The sequence below is a fragment of the Notamacropus eugenii genome, chromosome 7 (genome assembly GCF_028372415.1).
Source record: "Notamacropus eugenii isolate mMacEug1 chromosome 7, mMacEug1.pri_v2, whole genome shotgun sequence".
NCBI lineage: Eukaryota > Metazoa > Chordata > Mammalia > Diprotodontia > Macropodidae > Notamacropus > Notamacropus eugenii.
The window spans coordinates 14213296-14231134 of NC_092878.1; the positions used below are offsets into that span (position 1 = coordinate 14213296).

Here is a 17839-nt window from a genome sequence, read left to right on the forward strand (position 1 = left end):
TTATTCTGAAGTGATCCCCATGAGTTTTCTTAGAGCAGCCTTCATTTCCTTGTTTCTGAGGCTATAGATCATGGGGTTTAAAAATGGTGTAACAACTGAATAGAACAAGGTTATTATCTTCTGTACTTCTCCTGAGTTCTCGGATGTTGGGCTCACATACATGATCATAAGGCTCCCAAAGAAGAGGCACACTACAGCCAGATGGGATCCACATGTGGAGAAGGCTTTCCTTCGGCCAGCTGCTGAGGGGACTTGCAGCACAGCTCTTAGTAACAGGATGTAAGAGCCAAGGATGTATAACATGGTGAGGATGATGATGAGGGAGCTTAGGATATAGAACAGAATTTCTGTGGCAGGATCAGGAATGCATGATAGAGCCATCAATGGATCCATGTCACAAAGAAAGTGGTCTATGATGTTGGGACCACAAAATGTCAGCTGGGAGAGCTGTACAGTAGAGAGAGAATAACTTAAGAAGCCAAGCACCCAGCACACAGACATCAAGGTGTAACAGTGCTGTAAGGTCATTTTGGTTGGGTAGTGTAGTGGGTGGCAGATGGCAAGATAACGATCATAAGCCATGATGCACAAAAAATAGGCTTCAGTTGCACCAAGGGAGGAGAAGAAATAGAACTGGAGGAAGCAACCAGCAAAAGAAATGGTTTTGGTCTCTGAGAGGAAGTTTTCTAACATGCTGGGAACAGTGGATGTGATGTACCAGATCTCTAGGAAGGCAAAATTCCCCAGTAGGATGTACATGGGGGTGTGGAGCCTCTGGTCCCACCTCACTGCACAGACAATGGCCCCATTCCCCATCAAGGTCAGGACATAGACTATCAAGAACAAAGAAAAGAGTGAGATTTGTATCTCCCAGTGACCAGGGAAGCCCAGGAGGACAAATTCAGTCACAGTGTGTGCTCCTGACTTGTTCCTTGTTTCCTGAGCTGTGGAAAAGACATAAGATACAATTCCATCAATTCCTTTGCATCTTGGGTATTTCTGGGATAATGAGGCCTTTTCAGAGTTTCTAGTGTTAATAACTCAGCCATATGAAACCAGACTCAATAATGTCAGCTTTTTTCCAGGCTGTAATCTCTCTAATTTTTTGTCCCAGTCAGCCCATATCTCCACTTTCTTGTACCATCCCTTCAGATTTCAACTTGTTATCATTTCTTGCTTACTAGGATTCTTAAGTCTTAGAACCTTGTAAAGAAAAAAGACAATAAGTTTTCCCTTTGACTTGCCCATTAAGATTTTTGTCCACCTCTTAGGTCGTTAAATAGGATTTGCTATTTAAGGGAAATTTTTAGTGTGTGTATAGTACAGTAACAACTGGGGAGGTAAACAATTCAATTTACAAAGTTTTGTCTAGGGTAGTTATGATTCTTTTTCTAGTATGAAATATTTGCATATTTTCCTTAGTTCTGTGGCAGCACATAATACCAAGTGCTCTTTTTATTTTCTGAAATACTAGCAACATTTTATTTTGGAGTGTTTGGCCTAATCTGAATGAAATTTCTTTGTTCAGCTATCCATACTGAGAAAAGTGTTCTATTCCAAAGTCCTTGATTTCATTCCCATTAAGGATCTTGGTTTAATTAAGGTTAAGAAGGAATCCTCACTCAAATAGATTTGGTTGGTAATAAAAGTAAGTGCAGGAAATTTATTTTTTGAATACTTAAATGAATAATGTCTTGAGCTTGCCTTTAACCAGGCTGAAAGACACAACCAACATGGGTATGTTTAAATAGAAAATGTCCCTTTGTTAACCAAAGGAACATTTAGTTTTATTGTGGACTAAATCAAGGGATGTAACCTTTTATTATTAAAGTCCTGGTTTCAGATAGGACTAACGTTTAAGTAGCCCCTAGTTTGGTCCTCTTGGGACCTATCTCTCTGGCTCACTGGACATGGTTAAAAAAAGGCCTATGTTGCCTCTCTTCAACATTTCCAGCAAGAAATTAATTTTCCTCTTCTGGTTCCCAAAGCTCACTGCCCCAAACCTTCTATAGTAACTCTTAATAATGAGAATGACACTGGATCTCAGCTAGAATCAGTGCCAAATTGATAAACCACCTGAAATTTATCAATGAATCAGTTACTTCTTTGACAGGATAAATCCCTCCCATGATGGGCTCCCCCAAAGCAAAAAAATGGTCCTGCATTTAGATTTCTTCTGATGCCAGACAGGCTGTTCTGTACTTGCTGATGAACCAGTTTATTGTCTCCTTGCAGAAACTGACTAAGAGACCTCAGCTGAAAAACAGAATGATTGTTAATAGCTTGACTTGTGCCAGGTGAAACCCTCTCTTGAGATACTGGGTTTATTTGTTACCTTGAGCTGTTTGTACCAATATGATTCCCCTCCAACAGTGTAATGATTATTCTTTTTCTTAGAGCAGAGATAGAATCAAGGGGAGACATTAGAGTTAATTTTTTTTGAGGTTAGAAATAAGCTTGCATAAGATTGCAATTAATTTTCTTCTTTCACCTCTTTTTATAAGTAGCTCCTTGGGCTATTTTATCTGCTTTTAACACTGAACATTTTCTAATACATTTTTTTTCAAAGAATCACTTTTAATCATATATAGATACATGTTCATCTGAGACAAAAACCTGAACATTATGCTATATTGTGCACCAACTTACCTGAGTGCATTGTTTTGCTGTCCAGAGCTTATACACAGTCAAATCCCTGCATTTGTGACTGATACTTAACCTGCAAGGAATTCAGAATGAGGATCAGATAATGATAAATAGTCAATACTTTAAAAACATAACTCCTTTTATGGTGATGCCTGCCAAATATTGCAGAAGGCTAGAACACCTCATGGAGCCTCTCATCTTGGTGACACATAAAACATACTTTTAAGTAACACACATTTCCCAAGTTTTACAACTGTTGGAATCAATCAATCAATCAATCAATCAATCAATCTACTGGATATTTATTGGGTTCCAATTATGTGCATGCACTGTGATAGTTTCTAGGATTGCAAAGACAAAAACGAACCCATCTTTGCCCTAAAGTTCTTGCATTTTGCCAGGATCTTCATTTACTATAATTGAAAATAGTTCAGCTATTTATAGTACCTTAAAACATGTTTCCTTTCTTACCCACAATAGTGCTGAGAGGTAGTTATTATTATCCTAACTTAGCAGATAAGGAAACTAAAGTTGAGAGATATATCCATGGCTACATGGGCAGTCAGCATTGTTGATGGGATTTGAATATAAGTCTCTTGACTCTGAATCCACTGTTCTTTTTATCATGTCATGCTGCCTAAAATAGCTAGTGCATATAAAAATTTTTGTGGATCAACATATTTTTATTACCATAAAAAAATTACATAACATGTTCATTTAGATATTTGAAGTAGGAAGTCTAGAATATATTTTTCATAATAATAAAGCAAAAGACAATGTTTTATAAGAATTAGAATAGACAATTTGGAAATCAGTAAGCTGATATGAAACAAGATGGTCATCGCAGAGTTATCCAATAATAATTACACATATTTACTTCCTATTATGTCCTGATACAGTCTCCTTTACACAACAGCTGCTTTCTGCTGTTGGGGAAGCTTGTTATCACAGTGGATACATCACCAGGACTGAAGTCAGGAAGACTTATCTTCCTGAATTAAAATCTGTCCTCAAACACTTACTAGCTGAGTGACCCTGAGCAAGTCATTTAACTCTGTTTGCCTCAGATTCCTCTTCTGTAAAATGAGCTGGAGAGGGAAATAAGGAATGACTTCAGTGTCTTTGCCAAGCAAACTGGAGATGGGATCATGAAGGGTCTGAGAAGACTGAACAGAAATAAATCTCTGTATTACCGAGTTTCTCTATTATGAGGCATATCTTATTGCTTCTTACAAGAAGAGTGGATTCTAAAGTTGAGGATCACTCATGGACTTTGGGAATGAATAGTCAATATTAGCAGTTTCTTGTTGGAGTTCAGTGTTGGGAGGAGTTGCACTAAAAAAACCAATTTCTAATTGGAATACCACCATATATTAACACAGCCTAGTATTTCATAGATTGGCATGTTCTTTGAATTATTTTTCCTTTCAAGAGAAAAATTGTATGCCTCAGAACATACCAATACATAAAGGGGATCTACCATAGCTCTGGTTCCAATCAGGTTTCCTATTGAGAACTGTGTGATGTACCACATAGAGACAGAAAATGTGTATGTAGTATGTTTCTTTAAATCATATAGTCATGATCTAAGAAACCCTGAGTTTGGGTTTCCCCAACCACAGTACTTATTCCCTCACCTGGAATCTTATCCCAAAGATTCTGAACAACTCTTTCTTCTAATCTCAGGTCAGCAGTTGTCACCAATTTCCTTCCCAAACTGTATCAACCATAGCATTAACTCTGAAACCTTCCTAGATCACTTCCCTTCCTTTATTCATTCAGTAAAAGATGTAGTTAAGTAGGTAAGTGTTTTAATAATGTATCCCTTATTATGACTTCATGCTCTGTTTCCCACCCTCCCCCCCACCCCCCCCCCCCCAGTGAACAGGTAAAAACTTTTGGGGAAAAAAGCTTCTCTTAGGGGTGTGATTCCTGTGGGAGACATTGAGAAACCGATAGAGAGAAGCTAAAGGGAGCCCTGGGGGACTCCCATAGGACACAATTGGTTTTTAATGTAAATCATTGTTCTGAAGTCCCACTTCTCTTCTCAGGCATCCTTGTTGGCTGGTTTGTATCTCTCACACATCACTCCTCCCTCCTTCATCCCAAATCCTCATCAATTTAGGGTATATTTCTTCTGAAGGTATAACTAGGGAGAGTAAAGTAAGAATCATATTTGGGGAATTATCTAGGATGACCTCAGGAGAACTATTGTTTGTTTAAGGAGGACCATTGAGAAATCATCTTGTTTTGGGAATGAGGAAGAGGTTCATAATACATTGAGGTCCTTGCTTTGCGTTGAAATGTTTGTCTCACACACTTTGACTTTTCCATGACTTCATTTTTGCATTGGATTTCTTTACTTGATCTACCAAGTGTCAAATTTGCATGACTAATTTTATTTAATACAATTCAAGATATAAAATTTTGAATTTTCTTTAGTTTCTGTCCTGTTCCCTTTATACTTTTATTTTCCAACAAACTATGATCAATTGAATAGTTTTTTTTTTTTTGAGATGGATCTTTTAATTTTGCTCAGAATGGAGGGAAATTGACCCTTGTGGCCTAGATTCCACTGATGATTGACATTGAAACATTGACTTGTTGCATTTTTGACCTGGGCTGGTTTGCCACTCCTTAAATAGCTGACTGGTCTCTTATTGCTCGAGGGTTCAGCATGTTTCTATTAGATGAAATGTTGACATTAGTCAGTTGTAGCCCTACTGTAGTGCAGAATTCTGAAACTTAAGTGATTCACTGGCTTTTGTTGCCCCTCATAGTAGGGATTATAAGTTTAGGCCACCATGCCTGCCTTGGATAGTCTATTAAATATATATTCACATAAACTGAGTTAAATATGATCTATGTAATAATATTCTAATTGAATCGTTACTATCCCCTGACAACATAGTGTTTGACTCAGTGTTCCAGTTCTCAATCCAAAGGTTTCTTCATTAACTGATTATTTACTGTTTTGGCTGGGACAATATTGCGCATTAAATTGGGTGGGGGAGGAAGGACTGGTAAGATAACAGTGTGTGAATAAAAGATGAAGTGTTTTAGGGGGAATCTATGAGGCAGCAATGTGTTCTCACAGTAAAAAAAAAGTAATAAGTTTTAGGTTGCATTTTGTTGTTCAGCTCTTTCGTCAGATTTTACTCTTTGTGATCCCATGTAGGGTTGTTGTTGCAAAGAGACTGGACTGATTCGCCATTTCCTTCTCTACCACATTTCACCTATGAGGAAAGTGACATTAACAGTCTTAAGTGGCTTGCCCATGGACACACAGCTACCAAGTGTCTAAGGCTGGATTTGAACTCAGTAAGATGAGCACTCTATTCCATGTGCTGCCTTAAGAGAGGCATACTGGACTAAGGAAGTGATAGTCCTCTTGCATTCTGCATGGTTAGAGTAAATCTTCAGTATTTTGTTTAGTTCTAGGTGCCAGATTTAGGATAGATTGTCTGAAGAGTTTCAATTATAAGACAATGAGGATGGGAAAGGCCCTGATTCAATGCCATATGATGACCAATTGAAGAAATTGAGGAAATTTTGCCTGAGGTAGACAAGATTGAGGGGAAATATGAGTATGAGGACTTAATCAACTGTCAGATAGAAGAAGGGCTACCTTGGGAGGTGATAGCTTCTGTCACTGGAGATCAATCTCCAGTTGAGACAAGCTAGATGGCAACTTGTTGGGTATGTTGTAGAGGTGATGTCTTTTTCATTAATGAATAGGACATGTTGTAAATCTATAATTTTGATTCTATAATCCTGTGATTCTGTGAAATAATGTTAAATGAGCATAGTAATGTGCTAAATTGTGACTGAGTTTATTCCTTGATTCCCAGGGTTTATTGTTCCTTGAATACCAGGACTGTTTTTCCTTTTTTCTATCTCCAGTGTATAGTGAAATATGAACTCTACCTAGCACAGCTGGGCACATAGTCAGCATTTAATAAATGCCTGTTGAATTAAAATGGAGACTAAAGTCCATTTTCCTACCTCACATCTCTTCCATAGTCAATTTTGTGCATACTAATGTATAGCCTACTGGGAAATTTTGGGAAGACAGTTTGCTTGTGAAGTAATGGAAGTGGGTTTATGGGGAGAGAAACACACACAGAGACACAGAGACAGACACACACAGAGTAATTTATTTAAACTGTTTTGCTTTTTAAAGTTACTTAGGAAACATCAACATATAATGTTTATATATACAAATAAGTTTAAATATGTAAAGAAGACCAGAAATGGGGCATTGTATATGAAAGTATGAATCTCTATTATGTACTAGTTTCTGTAAGAGGTACATTAACTTAAGTATAATAATACTAAAGTTGTCCTGATTGTGTTCTCTTTTGACCATCTTTATGTTCTCTTATGAGTCTTTAACAGTTCATTAATGATTTTTGTGTGCTCTCTCACTTCAGTACCACTCTTTCTTCCTCTTTACAACCCTGTTACCCAAAGAAAAACAAATTAAGTCTTCTTTTGTAACAAATAAATATGGTCAACCAAAATAAAAGCACTCATTGACTCGTAAATCTGTTTGAAAAATGTATTTCACTTTTTTAATGTGAAGGTGGTAGCATGCTTCATCATCAGTTGTTTGTAGTCAAAATCAGTTATTGCATGGTTCTGAATTCATAAGTTGTTTCCTTCATATTACAGTAGTCTTTGTAGAAATTGATCTCTTGGTTCTGTTCACTTCATTTTGCATCAGTTCATATAAATTTTTACCTCTGTCTCTGAATTTCTGCTTTTTATCATTTTCATGGTGCTATAATATTCCATTATGTTCACAGATTGTATTTTGTTTAGCCATTCCTCCTTAATTGTTTTATGGGAAAATGCATTTCAGATTCACAGCAATTTAACAAATCTTACCTTGGAATTGAACCGATAACCTTCATAAGTTATGAACTACTTATGGTAATGGTAACCTTTATCCATAGCTGATAAATTCTACTTTGTGGAAAGGTAATTTGTGGCCAAAAAAATTAATAGAAGACAGCATATGAACATATCAATAATCCCTAGGTACTATGTATGACTATGAAATTTAATTTTTAATTTATGTTATTTATACAGTGTTTCCCTCTTTATGTATTTGTATCACATCAAATTTTAGAAGTGAACACAAGCTTTTATTGACACAGGTCTCTTGCTTTCTGCTCACTATCAGCTTTAGCAGGCAAATGGTAGAATATTTGCAGTGACTCCTTTATATCTTTGTGTTTTTCTTAGGTTATCCTAAAATAGCTACCCAGTTTGATATTCACCATTGGATACATTCAGGTTGATGACCAGAAAATTTATTTTTGTCTTTCTTGCAGAAACAAAATTTTCAGAAAATACCTCATTGGCTCAATTGCCACATATTTGAGGTTTCTGAGTCTTATCTGAATTTCCTAAATATTTAGTTTGGAAAGCTCCCTCCTAAGTTCATTTTTGAAGTTCATCTTTTTTCTCCCACAGAATTTTGAAGATCTTGATTATGCATAAAGGAACCACTTACATGTTTATAAATCACATCCTTGGTGTTATCTGTCAATTTAGGAACTATTAAGTAAAGATTCATTTAAGTGAAAAATGAAAGAAGTAAAGTGTTTATGATGCCTCTAGCTTTCATTTGAAATCAGCACTATTTTATTTATTTACATATATAAATGTACATACAGGTACACACATATATATGTATTTAACTAATATATATGTAAAATATGTTACCCAATGAAATCTTTTTTTGGTTTCAGTGAGTCTTAGTAGGACTAGTGTTCTAGAAACATCATTACCATAAACAAACAACAAAAAGGTAGAAAAACCACAAGTAATTTTATTGGATTTTTTCAGGTCATTGCCTGTACAGTACCTGGTATATACTGCTGGCTAATCAATATTTCCTTCATGAATCAGCATAAGTAGCACAGCTAGGGAGGTTGTGCTATAAACCTCAGTTCTTTACATGTTCATTTCAGCCTGATGTTATAATTCCTCCCACACCAGCCATGTGTCAGAGGGACAACTTTGGCACATTGGCTGAAATGCTGGGCAAATATCATGTTCTTCCCCTCCACTGTCAGTGTAAAAAAATGCTTCCCCACGGTTTGTAAAAGCTTCAAGGTGATTTGCATAGCCCAGAAATTAGGTTCTTGGAAAATGTCAGGAATCAAAAAGAATTCACTGAGCTTAATCCAAGAAAGAGAAGGAATTTAATCTACTTTGTGTTGCTGATGAACCAGTCAAATTAAGAACAGATTTTTGTAGCTGACTACCTGTCAGGTATAATTCCTATGTCTGAATTAGAGAACTGAGAATGCTGCTTGGACGTTGGCCAGGGACAGTCTCCCAACAGAGGACACTTCCTTTGAAGAAGAAAAGCTGTATTAACAGATGAACAAAAGCAGTTTCAAAAGTAGAGAGTAGATGTGAAGACAGAAATGGAGAAGCAGTAAAGTAGTGATGACTGTTGGGAGACAAGAGACAGAGGTGTGAGAGATGTTCTGTGCAACAATGTTTCCTTTTCCAGCAGTGTCGATTGTTTGGGGAGTGTTTTGTCTCCCATTGAAGTAGAAGTTTGTGGAAGATTGTCCTTTGTGTATGTACGTGTGTGTGTGTGTGTATGTGTGTGTGTGTGCGCGTATGTGCAGAATGATTTTAACAGTTAGTTTCCCACTGTTATGTACTGGGTTATTCTGTCTTCATTCAATGTTATGCTATTTGATTTATGCTTCCTACTTTATCTGTCGTCTGCCTTCTTCAAGAAACAAGGACAAAAACCAAAAACCAACTCTGCTTGGTGTGTTGGTAAAGAAGGTACTGAATGAAAAAATGAGCTGTATTTGCACAATTGTGTGTACCTAAACACCTTTACTGAAACTCAGGCAGGATTAATTCCAAATCTGAGTAGGATCCTTACTATATATTGGTGTAGCAGTGGCTTCGATTCCATTTAGGGGCAGCTAGGTGGCATAGTGTACAGAGCACTGGGTCTGTACTCACTAAAAACTACCTTTAAGTCTAGTCTCAGACACTTGTGTTATGACTCTGAGCAAATCCATTAATCTTTGTTTGCTTCAGTTTCCTCAACTATAATATGGGGATAATAATAACATCTATTTCTCAAGATTGTTGTGAGCATCAAATGAGATGGTATGTGTATATTTAGCACAGCATCTGGCATGTAGTAGGCACTATGGAAATACTCATTACTATTATTATTCCATGAAGATAGAAATATAAAATAATTAGTCATGAGAGGAATGAACCACATGTAAAATTTATATATGTGACTGTTTATTCTGAAGCTATTCTCATTACTTTTCTCAGGGTAGCCTTTGCCTCATTTTGAAGGCTTTATAGATCAGGGAGTTTAAGAAGAGAATCACCACTGAGTAAAACAAGGTTTTTATCTTCTGTACTTCTCCTGAGATGTTGAGTTCACATACATGATCACAGGCTCCCAAAGAAGAGACAGACCACAGCCACATTGGATCCATGTATGGAGAAGGCCTTATGCTGGGCAGCAGCTGAGGGAACTTGCAGCACTGCTCTTAGTAGGAAGATGTTAGAGCCAAGGCTGTAGAGTACGTAGAGTATGGAGAGGAAGATGATGATGAAGCTTAGGTTATAGAACAGAATGACAGTGGCAGCAGGAGGGAAACATGACAGGGCCATCATTGGTCTATGTCACAAATAAAATGTTCAATAACGTTGGGACTTCAGAATGACTGCACATGCATTATCCAATTGTTTGCCATGCAAGGGACAGGTGAGAGAAGGAAGGGAGGAGTGAGGGGAGGAAGAGAATTTGGAACTCAATATGTAAAAAAAAAATAAAAAAAATTTTTTACATGTTATTGGAAAAAAATAATACATTAAAAAAATAGAGGCAAGGGAGTCAGTAGTTCTACTAAATGGCAACCTCAGCCTATATAATTTTTCCCCCAATAGATTTTCCATTTTAGCTTCTAAATGGCCAAAGGTTTAAACAATATGAGTAGTTTATGTAAAAAGGTTGTCTATTCCCAGAAGCCGACAGCAAAACAAAATGGGATTGTTCAAAGAGCACAGAATGAATGACACCGTAATGATGCCTGTAAGATCAGACATGTTGGCAAGGTAATAGTTGTATCTGCTTCTTTTTTATGTTTCAAACACTTTTTATTGATTCCTTTGATTTTCACATCACAGTTATTTCTAGATTGTCTCCCCCTACCCTCATCAAAGCCTCCTTTATAACAATGGAAAACTATGATCCAAAGTACTTCATAGTAACCATATTTAATAATATATACAACATTTTACCCTACTATATCCATTCCCTACTAACCCCCTATTACAAAGGGACAAGTATGATCCATTATCTATTCTAGAGGATCACTCTACTCCTTTTTCAATCATTGGGAGCTCAAGTTCGTTCTTGAGATAATTTCCTTTTTATCTTAGTTGTCGTTGTGAATAGTATATACTGTTTTCACTTATTTTAATTCATATTACTTCATATAAATCTTCCTATTTTCTCTTAATTTCTTTTATCACATTGCAAAATAATATAAACTACCTTTATGTATCACCGTTAACTCAGTTATTCTCCATCTGACGAGCATTCACATTGTTTCCAGTATTTTGCTACCTTAGAGAGTCCTGCTGTGATTTCTTTGTACCTTTGAACTCTTTGGGGCATATGTCTAGTAAAAGCATTTATTGTGTCAAAAACAAGATCAGTGAAGTTATTTTTTAAAAAATAATTTCAAATGGTTAGCTAGAATGGTTGGACTTATTCACAGCTCAACCAACAATATATGTGTTCTATCTTCCCACAATCCCTGGAACACTAACTATTCCTCTTTTTGTTTTCTTGGTCAGGGTGAAAGGCAAAACTTCATAGAGCTTTTAATTGGCATTTCTCATATTATTATTGATTTTGAGCACATTTTCAAATAGCTATTAGTGCAATTTATAACCAGAAATTCTTTAAAAAAGTGTTCATATTTTTTGATCACTTATCTATTGAGGAATGGCTCTTTTTTGTATCCTCAAGGGGCAAAGTAGTCCTGTGAACACAATTGATATTCCATAAATTCTTCCTGTTGATTCAACTCATCTAGTATTTATTGAAATAACTTGATATTAACGAATAGTGGGAAGGAAAAAGCTATCAGGGCTTTGAAATTAAATGTAAAAGTGCCATTAAGCTTTCTGAAAAATAAAGGTTTTTGCTTTCATCTCCTCTTTAAAAAGCAAATTGAATCTTATTTCAAAACTGTATCCTTCCTTTCAATTAGTAAACTTCAGAAGTTTGATAGTCTTTTCTCTGGAGTTCCAAATTTCATGCTTTCATGTACTGGGATTTGTTTCTTGTTTTCTTTCTGACTTTACACCCTCTTAACCCCACGTGTGCAGAAGGAGAATGAGAAACCAGAGACTCCAGTTGATACATACTGCAGTCTGTCTTCATTAATTTCATACTTGTATAAGACTGAGAACAGACGTCTGGATTAGGGCACTGTGCTGGGAATTTCAAGTCTGACTTAGAAGGAAGAACAGTTGAGGAGTTGTGTGTCTCTACTAAGTTGTGTAGAAGTGGGGAGAGAGGAGAATGATGGTGATTCCAGAAGTAAGCTACTTCATGGTATGGATGAGAGGCACCTGATCAGATAACCCTTGTGTCTCTTGTTCTTTGGAAGCCTTGAAGACCATAGGAAGACCATAGGAAAACCTGCTGTGATCCCTCAAGTAAAAAAAACTGAGCAGAATCAAACTAGGTTAGTTTGGTATGCCATGACCCAGATAGATGATGCTCTTTTAATAAGCAACATAGAATTTGGATTGGAGGCTGACTGAGAAGATTCTTGATTCTTACTGTCATTGAGTTGAGTTGAGATATAGATGGATCAGGACATGTTATGCAGGAAATGTTGAGGAATATCCTGAGATGTTCTTGACTCACCCCCAAAGTATAGCCTTCAGCAGCAGTGGGAGACTGCGCCTTTCTCAATTGTCTTTATTCATCTTTGTGTTTCCTCCGTAGTTTTGTCCACAGGAAGTATGTTATCAATGTTTGATGAATTATGTTAAAGTATAGAACCACATGTAAAATTCAAAAACATGACTTGTTCATTCTGAAGTGAATCCCAGGACTTTTCTTAAAGCAGCCTTCATTTCCTTGTTTTTGAGGCTATAGATCATGGGGTTCAAAAGTGGTGTCACAACTGAATAGAACAAGGTTATTATCTTCTGTACTTCTCCTGAGTTCTCAGATGTTGGGCTCACATACATGATCATAAGGCTCCCAAAGAAGAGGCACACTACAGCCAGATGGGATCCACATGTGGAGAAGGCTTTCCTCCGGCCAGCTGCTGAGGGGACTTGCAGCACAGCTCTTAGTAGCAGTATGTAAGAGCCAAGGATGTATAACATGGTGAGGATGATGATGAGGGAGCTTAGGATATAGAACAGAATTTCAGTGGCAGGCGCAGGGGCACATGATAGAGCCATCAATGGATCCATGTCACAAATAAAGTGGTCAATGATGTTGGGACCACAAAATGTCAGCTGGGAGAGCTGTACAGTAGAGAGAGAATAACTTAAGAAGCCAAGCACCCAGCACACAGACATCAAGGTGTAACAGTGCTGTAAGGTCATTTTGGTTGGGTAGTGCAGTGGGTGGCAGATGGCAAGATAACGATCATAAGCCATGATGCACAAAAAATAGGCTTCAGTTGTACCAAGGGAGGTGAAGAAATAGAACTGGAGGAAGCAACCAGCAAAAGAAATGGTTTTGGTCTCTGAGAGGAAGTTTTCTAACATGCTGGGAACAGTGGATGTGATGTACCAGATCTCTAGGAAGGCAAAATTCCCTAGTAGGATGTACATGGGGGTGTGGAGCCTCTGGTCCCACCTCACTGCACAGACAATGGCCCCATTCCCCATCAAGGTCAGGATATAGACTATCAAGAACAAAGAAAAGAGTAAGATTTGTATCTCCCAGTGACCAGGGAAGCCCAGGAGGACAAATTCAGTCACAGTGTGTGCTCCTGACTTGTTCATTGTTTCCTGAGCTGTGGAAAAGACAGAAGACACAATTACATAAGTTCCTTTGCGTCTTGGGCATTTCTAGGATAAGGATTTTAATGAGGCCTTTGCAGAGTTTCTAGGGTTAATAACTCAGCCAAATGAACCCAGATTCAATAATATCAGCTTCTTTCTAGGCTGTAATCTCTCTATTTTTTTGTCCCAGTCAGCCCATACCTCCACTTTCTTGTACCATCCTTCAGATTTCAACTTGTCATCATTTCTTGCTTACTAGGATTCTTAAGACTTAGATCCTTGTAAAGAAAAAAGACAGTAAGTTTTCCCTTTGACTTGCAAATTAAGATTTTGTCCAGCTCTTAGGTCGTTTAATAGGATTTGCTATTTAAGGGAAAGTTTTTAGTGGGTGTATGGTACAGTAACAATTAGGGAGGTAAACAATTCAATTTACAAATGTTTTTCTAGGTTAGTTGTGATTCTTTTCCTAGTATGAAATATTTGCATATTTTCCTTAGTTCTGTGGCAGCACATAATACCAAGTACTCTTGTTATTTTCTGAAATACTAGGAACATTTTATTTTGGAGTGTTTGGCCTAATCTGAATGAAATTTCTTTGTTCAGCTATCCATACTGAGAAAAGTGTTCTATTCCAAAGTCCTTGATTTCATTCCCATTAAGGATCTTGGTTTAATTAAGGTTAAGAAGGAATCCTTACTCAAATAGATTTGGTTGTAATAAAACTAAGAGCAGGAAATTTGTTTTTTGAATACTTAAAAGAATAATGTCGTGAGCTTACCTTTAACCAGGCTGAAAGACAGAACCAACATGGGTATCTTTAAATAGAGAATGTCCATTTGTTAACCAAAAGAACTTTTCGTTTTATTATGGACTAAATCAAGGGATGTAACCTTTTATTTTTAAAGTCTGGGATTCAGATAGGACTAATGTTTAAGTAACCCCTAGTTTGGTCCTCTTGGGACCTATCTCTCTGGCTCACTGGACATGGCTCAAAAAAGGCCTATCTTGGCTGTCTTCTACATTTCCAGCAAGAAATTAATTTTCCTCTTCTGCTTTGCAAAGCTCACTGCCCCAAACCGTGGGTAGTAACTCTCAATAATTAGAATGACACTGGATCTCAGTTAGAATCAGTTCAACAAAGAGGAGTTGTCAAATTGATAAACCCCCTAAAATTTATCAATGAATCAGTTACTACTTTGACAGGATGAATCCCTCCCATGATGGGCTCCCCCAAAGCAAAAAAATGGTTCTGCATTTAGATTTCTTTTGATGTCAGACAGGCTGCTCTGTACTTGCTGATGAACCATTTTACTGTCTCCTTGCAGAAACAGACTAAGGGACCTCAGCTGAAAAACAGAATGATTGTTAATAGCTTGACTTCTGCCAGGTGAAACCCTCTCTTGAGATATTTGTTCCCTTGAGCTGTTTCTACCAATACAATTCCCCTCCAACGGTGTAATGATTATTCCTTTTCTTAGAGCAGAGATAGAACCAAAGGGAGACATTAGAGTTAATTTTTTTTGAGGTTAGAAATGAGCTTGCATAAGATTGCAATTAATTTTCTTCTTTCACCTCTTTTTATCAGTAGCTCCTTGGGCTATCTTATCTTCTTTTAACACTGAACATTTACTAACAGATTTTCTTTTCAAAGAATCACTTTTAATCACATATAGATATATGTTCATCTGAGACAAAAAACTGAACATTATGCTGTATTGTGCACCAACTTACCAGGGTGCATTGTTTTGCTGCCCAAAGTTTATGGATAGCCACATCCCTGCATTTGTGACTGATACTTAACCTGCAAGGAAGTCAGAATGAGGATCAGATAATGATAAAATAGTCAATACTTTAAAAACATAACTCCTTTTCTGGTGATGCCAGCCAAATATTGTAGAAGGCCAGAAGATGTCATGAAGCATCTCATCTTGGTGATGCATAAAACATACTTTTAAGTAACACACATTTCCAAAGTTTTACAACTGTTGGAATCAATCAATCAATCAATCTACTGGATATTTATTGAGTTCCAATTACGTGCATGCACTGTGATAGTTTCTAGGCATGCAAAGACAAAAATGAACCAATCTTTGTCCTAAAGTTCTTGCATTTTGCCAGGATCTTCATTTACTACAATTAAAAATAGTTCAACTATTTATAGCATCTTAAAACATGTTTCCTTTCTTATGCACAATAGTGCTGAGAAGTAGCTGTCATAGCTATCATTATCCTAACTTAGCAGATAAGGAAACTAAAGTTGAGAGATATATCCATGGCTACATGGGCAGTCAGCATTGTTGGTGGGATTTGAATGTAAGTCTCTTGACTCTGAATCCACTGTTCTTTTCATCATACCATGCTTCCTAAAATAGCTAGAGCATATAAAAATTTTTGCAGATCAACATATTTTTATTACCATCCACAAAATTCATAACATGTTCATTTAGATATTTGAAGTAGGAAGTCTAGGAGATATTTTTCATAATAATAAAGCAAAAGACAATGTTTGATAACCGTTAGAATAGACAATTTGCAAATCAGTAAGGTGATATGAAACAAGATGGTCGTCGCAGCGTTATCCAATACAATTACATATATTTACTTCCTATTATGTCCTGATACAGTCTCCTTTACACAACAGCTGCTTTCTGCTTTTGGCGAAGCTTGTTGTCACTGTGGATATAGTACCACTAAGAGACCTCAGCTGAAAAACAGAATGATTGTTAATAGCTTGACTTCTGCCAGGTGAAACTCTCTCTTGAGATACTGGGTTTATTTGTACCCTTGAGCTGTTTCTACCAATACCATTCCCCTCCAACAGTGTGATGATTATGCCTTTTCTTACAGCAGAGATAGAACGAAGAGGAGACATTAGAGTTAATTTTTTTTTTGAGGTTAGAAATGAGTTTGCATAAGATTGCAATTAATTTTCTTTTTTCACCTCTTTTTATCAGTAGCTCTTTGGGCTATTTTATCTGCTTTTAACACGGAACATTCTCTAACATTTTTTTTTTCAAAGTATCACTTTAATCATATATAATCATAGACTTATCTTCCTGGCCTCAAAACTTATTAGCTGAGTGACCCTGAGCAAGTCACTTAACCCTGTTTGCCTCAGATTCCTCATCTATAAAATGAGCTGGGGAGGGAAATAAGGAGTGACTTAAATGTCTTTGCCAAGAAAACTTGAGATGGGATCATGAAGGGTCTGAGAAGACTGAACAGAAATAAATATCTGTATTACCGATTTTCTCTATTGTGAGGTATTCCTTATTGCTTCTTACAAGAAGAGTGGATTCTAAAGTTGAGGATCACTCATGGACTTTGGGAATGAATAGTCAATATTAGCAGTCTCTTGTTGGAGTTCAGTGTTGGGAGGAGTTGCACTAAGAAAGCCAATTTCTATTTGGAACACCACCGTATATTAACACAGCCTAGTATTTCCTAGATTGGCATGTTCTTTGAATTACTTTTCCTTTAAAGATAAAAATTGTATGCCTCAGAACATGCCAACATACAAAGGGGATCTACCATAGCTCTGGTTCCAATCAGGTTTCCAGTTGAGAACTGTGTGATGCACCACATAGAGACAGAAAATGTGTATGTAGTATGTTTCCTTAAATCATATAGTCACTATCTAAGAAACCCTGAGTTTGGGTTTCCCCAACCACAGTACTTATTCCCTCACCTGGAATCTTATCCCAAAGGGTCTGAACAACTCTTTCTTCTAATCTCAGGTCAGCAGTTGTCACCAATTTCCTTCCAAAACTCTGTATCAATCAAAGCAAAAACTCTGAAACCGTCCTAGACCACTTCCCTTCCTTTATGCATTCAGTAAAAGATGTAGTTAAGTAGGTAAGTGTTTTAATAATGTATCCCTTATTATGACTTCATGCTCTGTTTCCCCCCGCAGTGAACAGGTAAAAACTTTTGGGGAAAAAAGCTTCTCTTAGGGGTGTGATTCCTGTGGGAGACATTGTGAAATGGATAGAGAGAAGCTAAAAGGAGCCCTGGGGGACTTGCATAAGACACAATTGGTTTTTAATGTAAATTATTGTTCTGAAGTCCCACTTCTCTTCTCAGCATCCTTGTTGGCTGGTTTGTATCTCTCTCACACCACTCCTCCCTCCATCATCTC

At 37.0% G+C, this 17839-nt stretch overlaps 2 protein-coding genes across 2 annotated transcripts; both read right to left on the minus strand.

Moving 5' to 3' along the window:
* On the minus strand, positions 1-10326 carry LOC140514064 (olfactory receptor 11H4-like). Its single transcript, XM_072624049.1, has 2 exons — positions 10129-10326; positions 1-999 (listed from the first exon to the last, which is right to left on the minus strand). The coding sequence occupies exons 1-2, from the start codon at positions 10324-10326 to the stop codon at positions 1-3; spliced, it is 1197 nt and encodes a 398-aa protein (XP_072480150.1).
* A 2442-nt stretch (positions 10327-12768) lies between these two features.
* On the minus strand, positions 12769-17640 carry LOC140513338 (olfactory receptor 11H4-like). Its single transcript, XM_072622956.1, has 2 exons — positions 17620-17640; positions 12769-13707 (listed from the first exon to the last, which is right to left on the minus strand). Exon 2 carries the CDS (start codon positions 13699-13701, stop codon positions 12769-12771), a length of 933 nt encoding a protein of 310 aa, XP_072479057.1. The 5' UTR covers positions 13702-13707; positions 17620-17640.
* Positions 17641-17839: the final 199 nt, after the last annotated feature.

What these genes read in the sequence shown, in the direction of transcription:
- LOC140514064 (XM_072624049.1), bottom strand. Translation starts at nt 10,326, where the DNA reads ATGGCCCTGTCATGTTTCCCTCCTGCTGCCACTGTCATTCTGTTCTAT. An exon ending in ATGGATCCAATGTGGCTGTG is followed by an intron (nt 1,000 to 10,128) that starts GTCTGTCTCTTC and finishes TCATTATCCCAG; the next exon opens with AAATACCCAAGATGCAAAGG.
- LOC140513338 (XM_072622956.1), bottom strand. Translation starts at nt 13,701, where the DNA reads ATGAACAAGTCAGGAGCACACACTGTGACTGAATTTGTCCTCCTGGGC.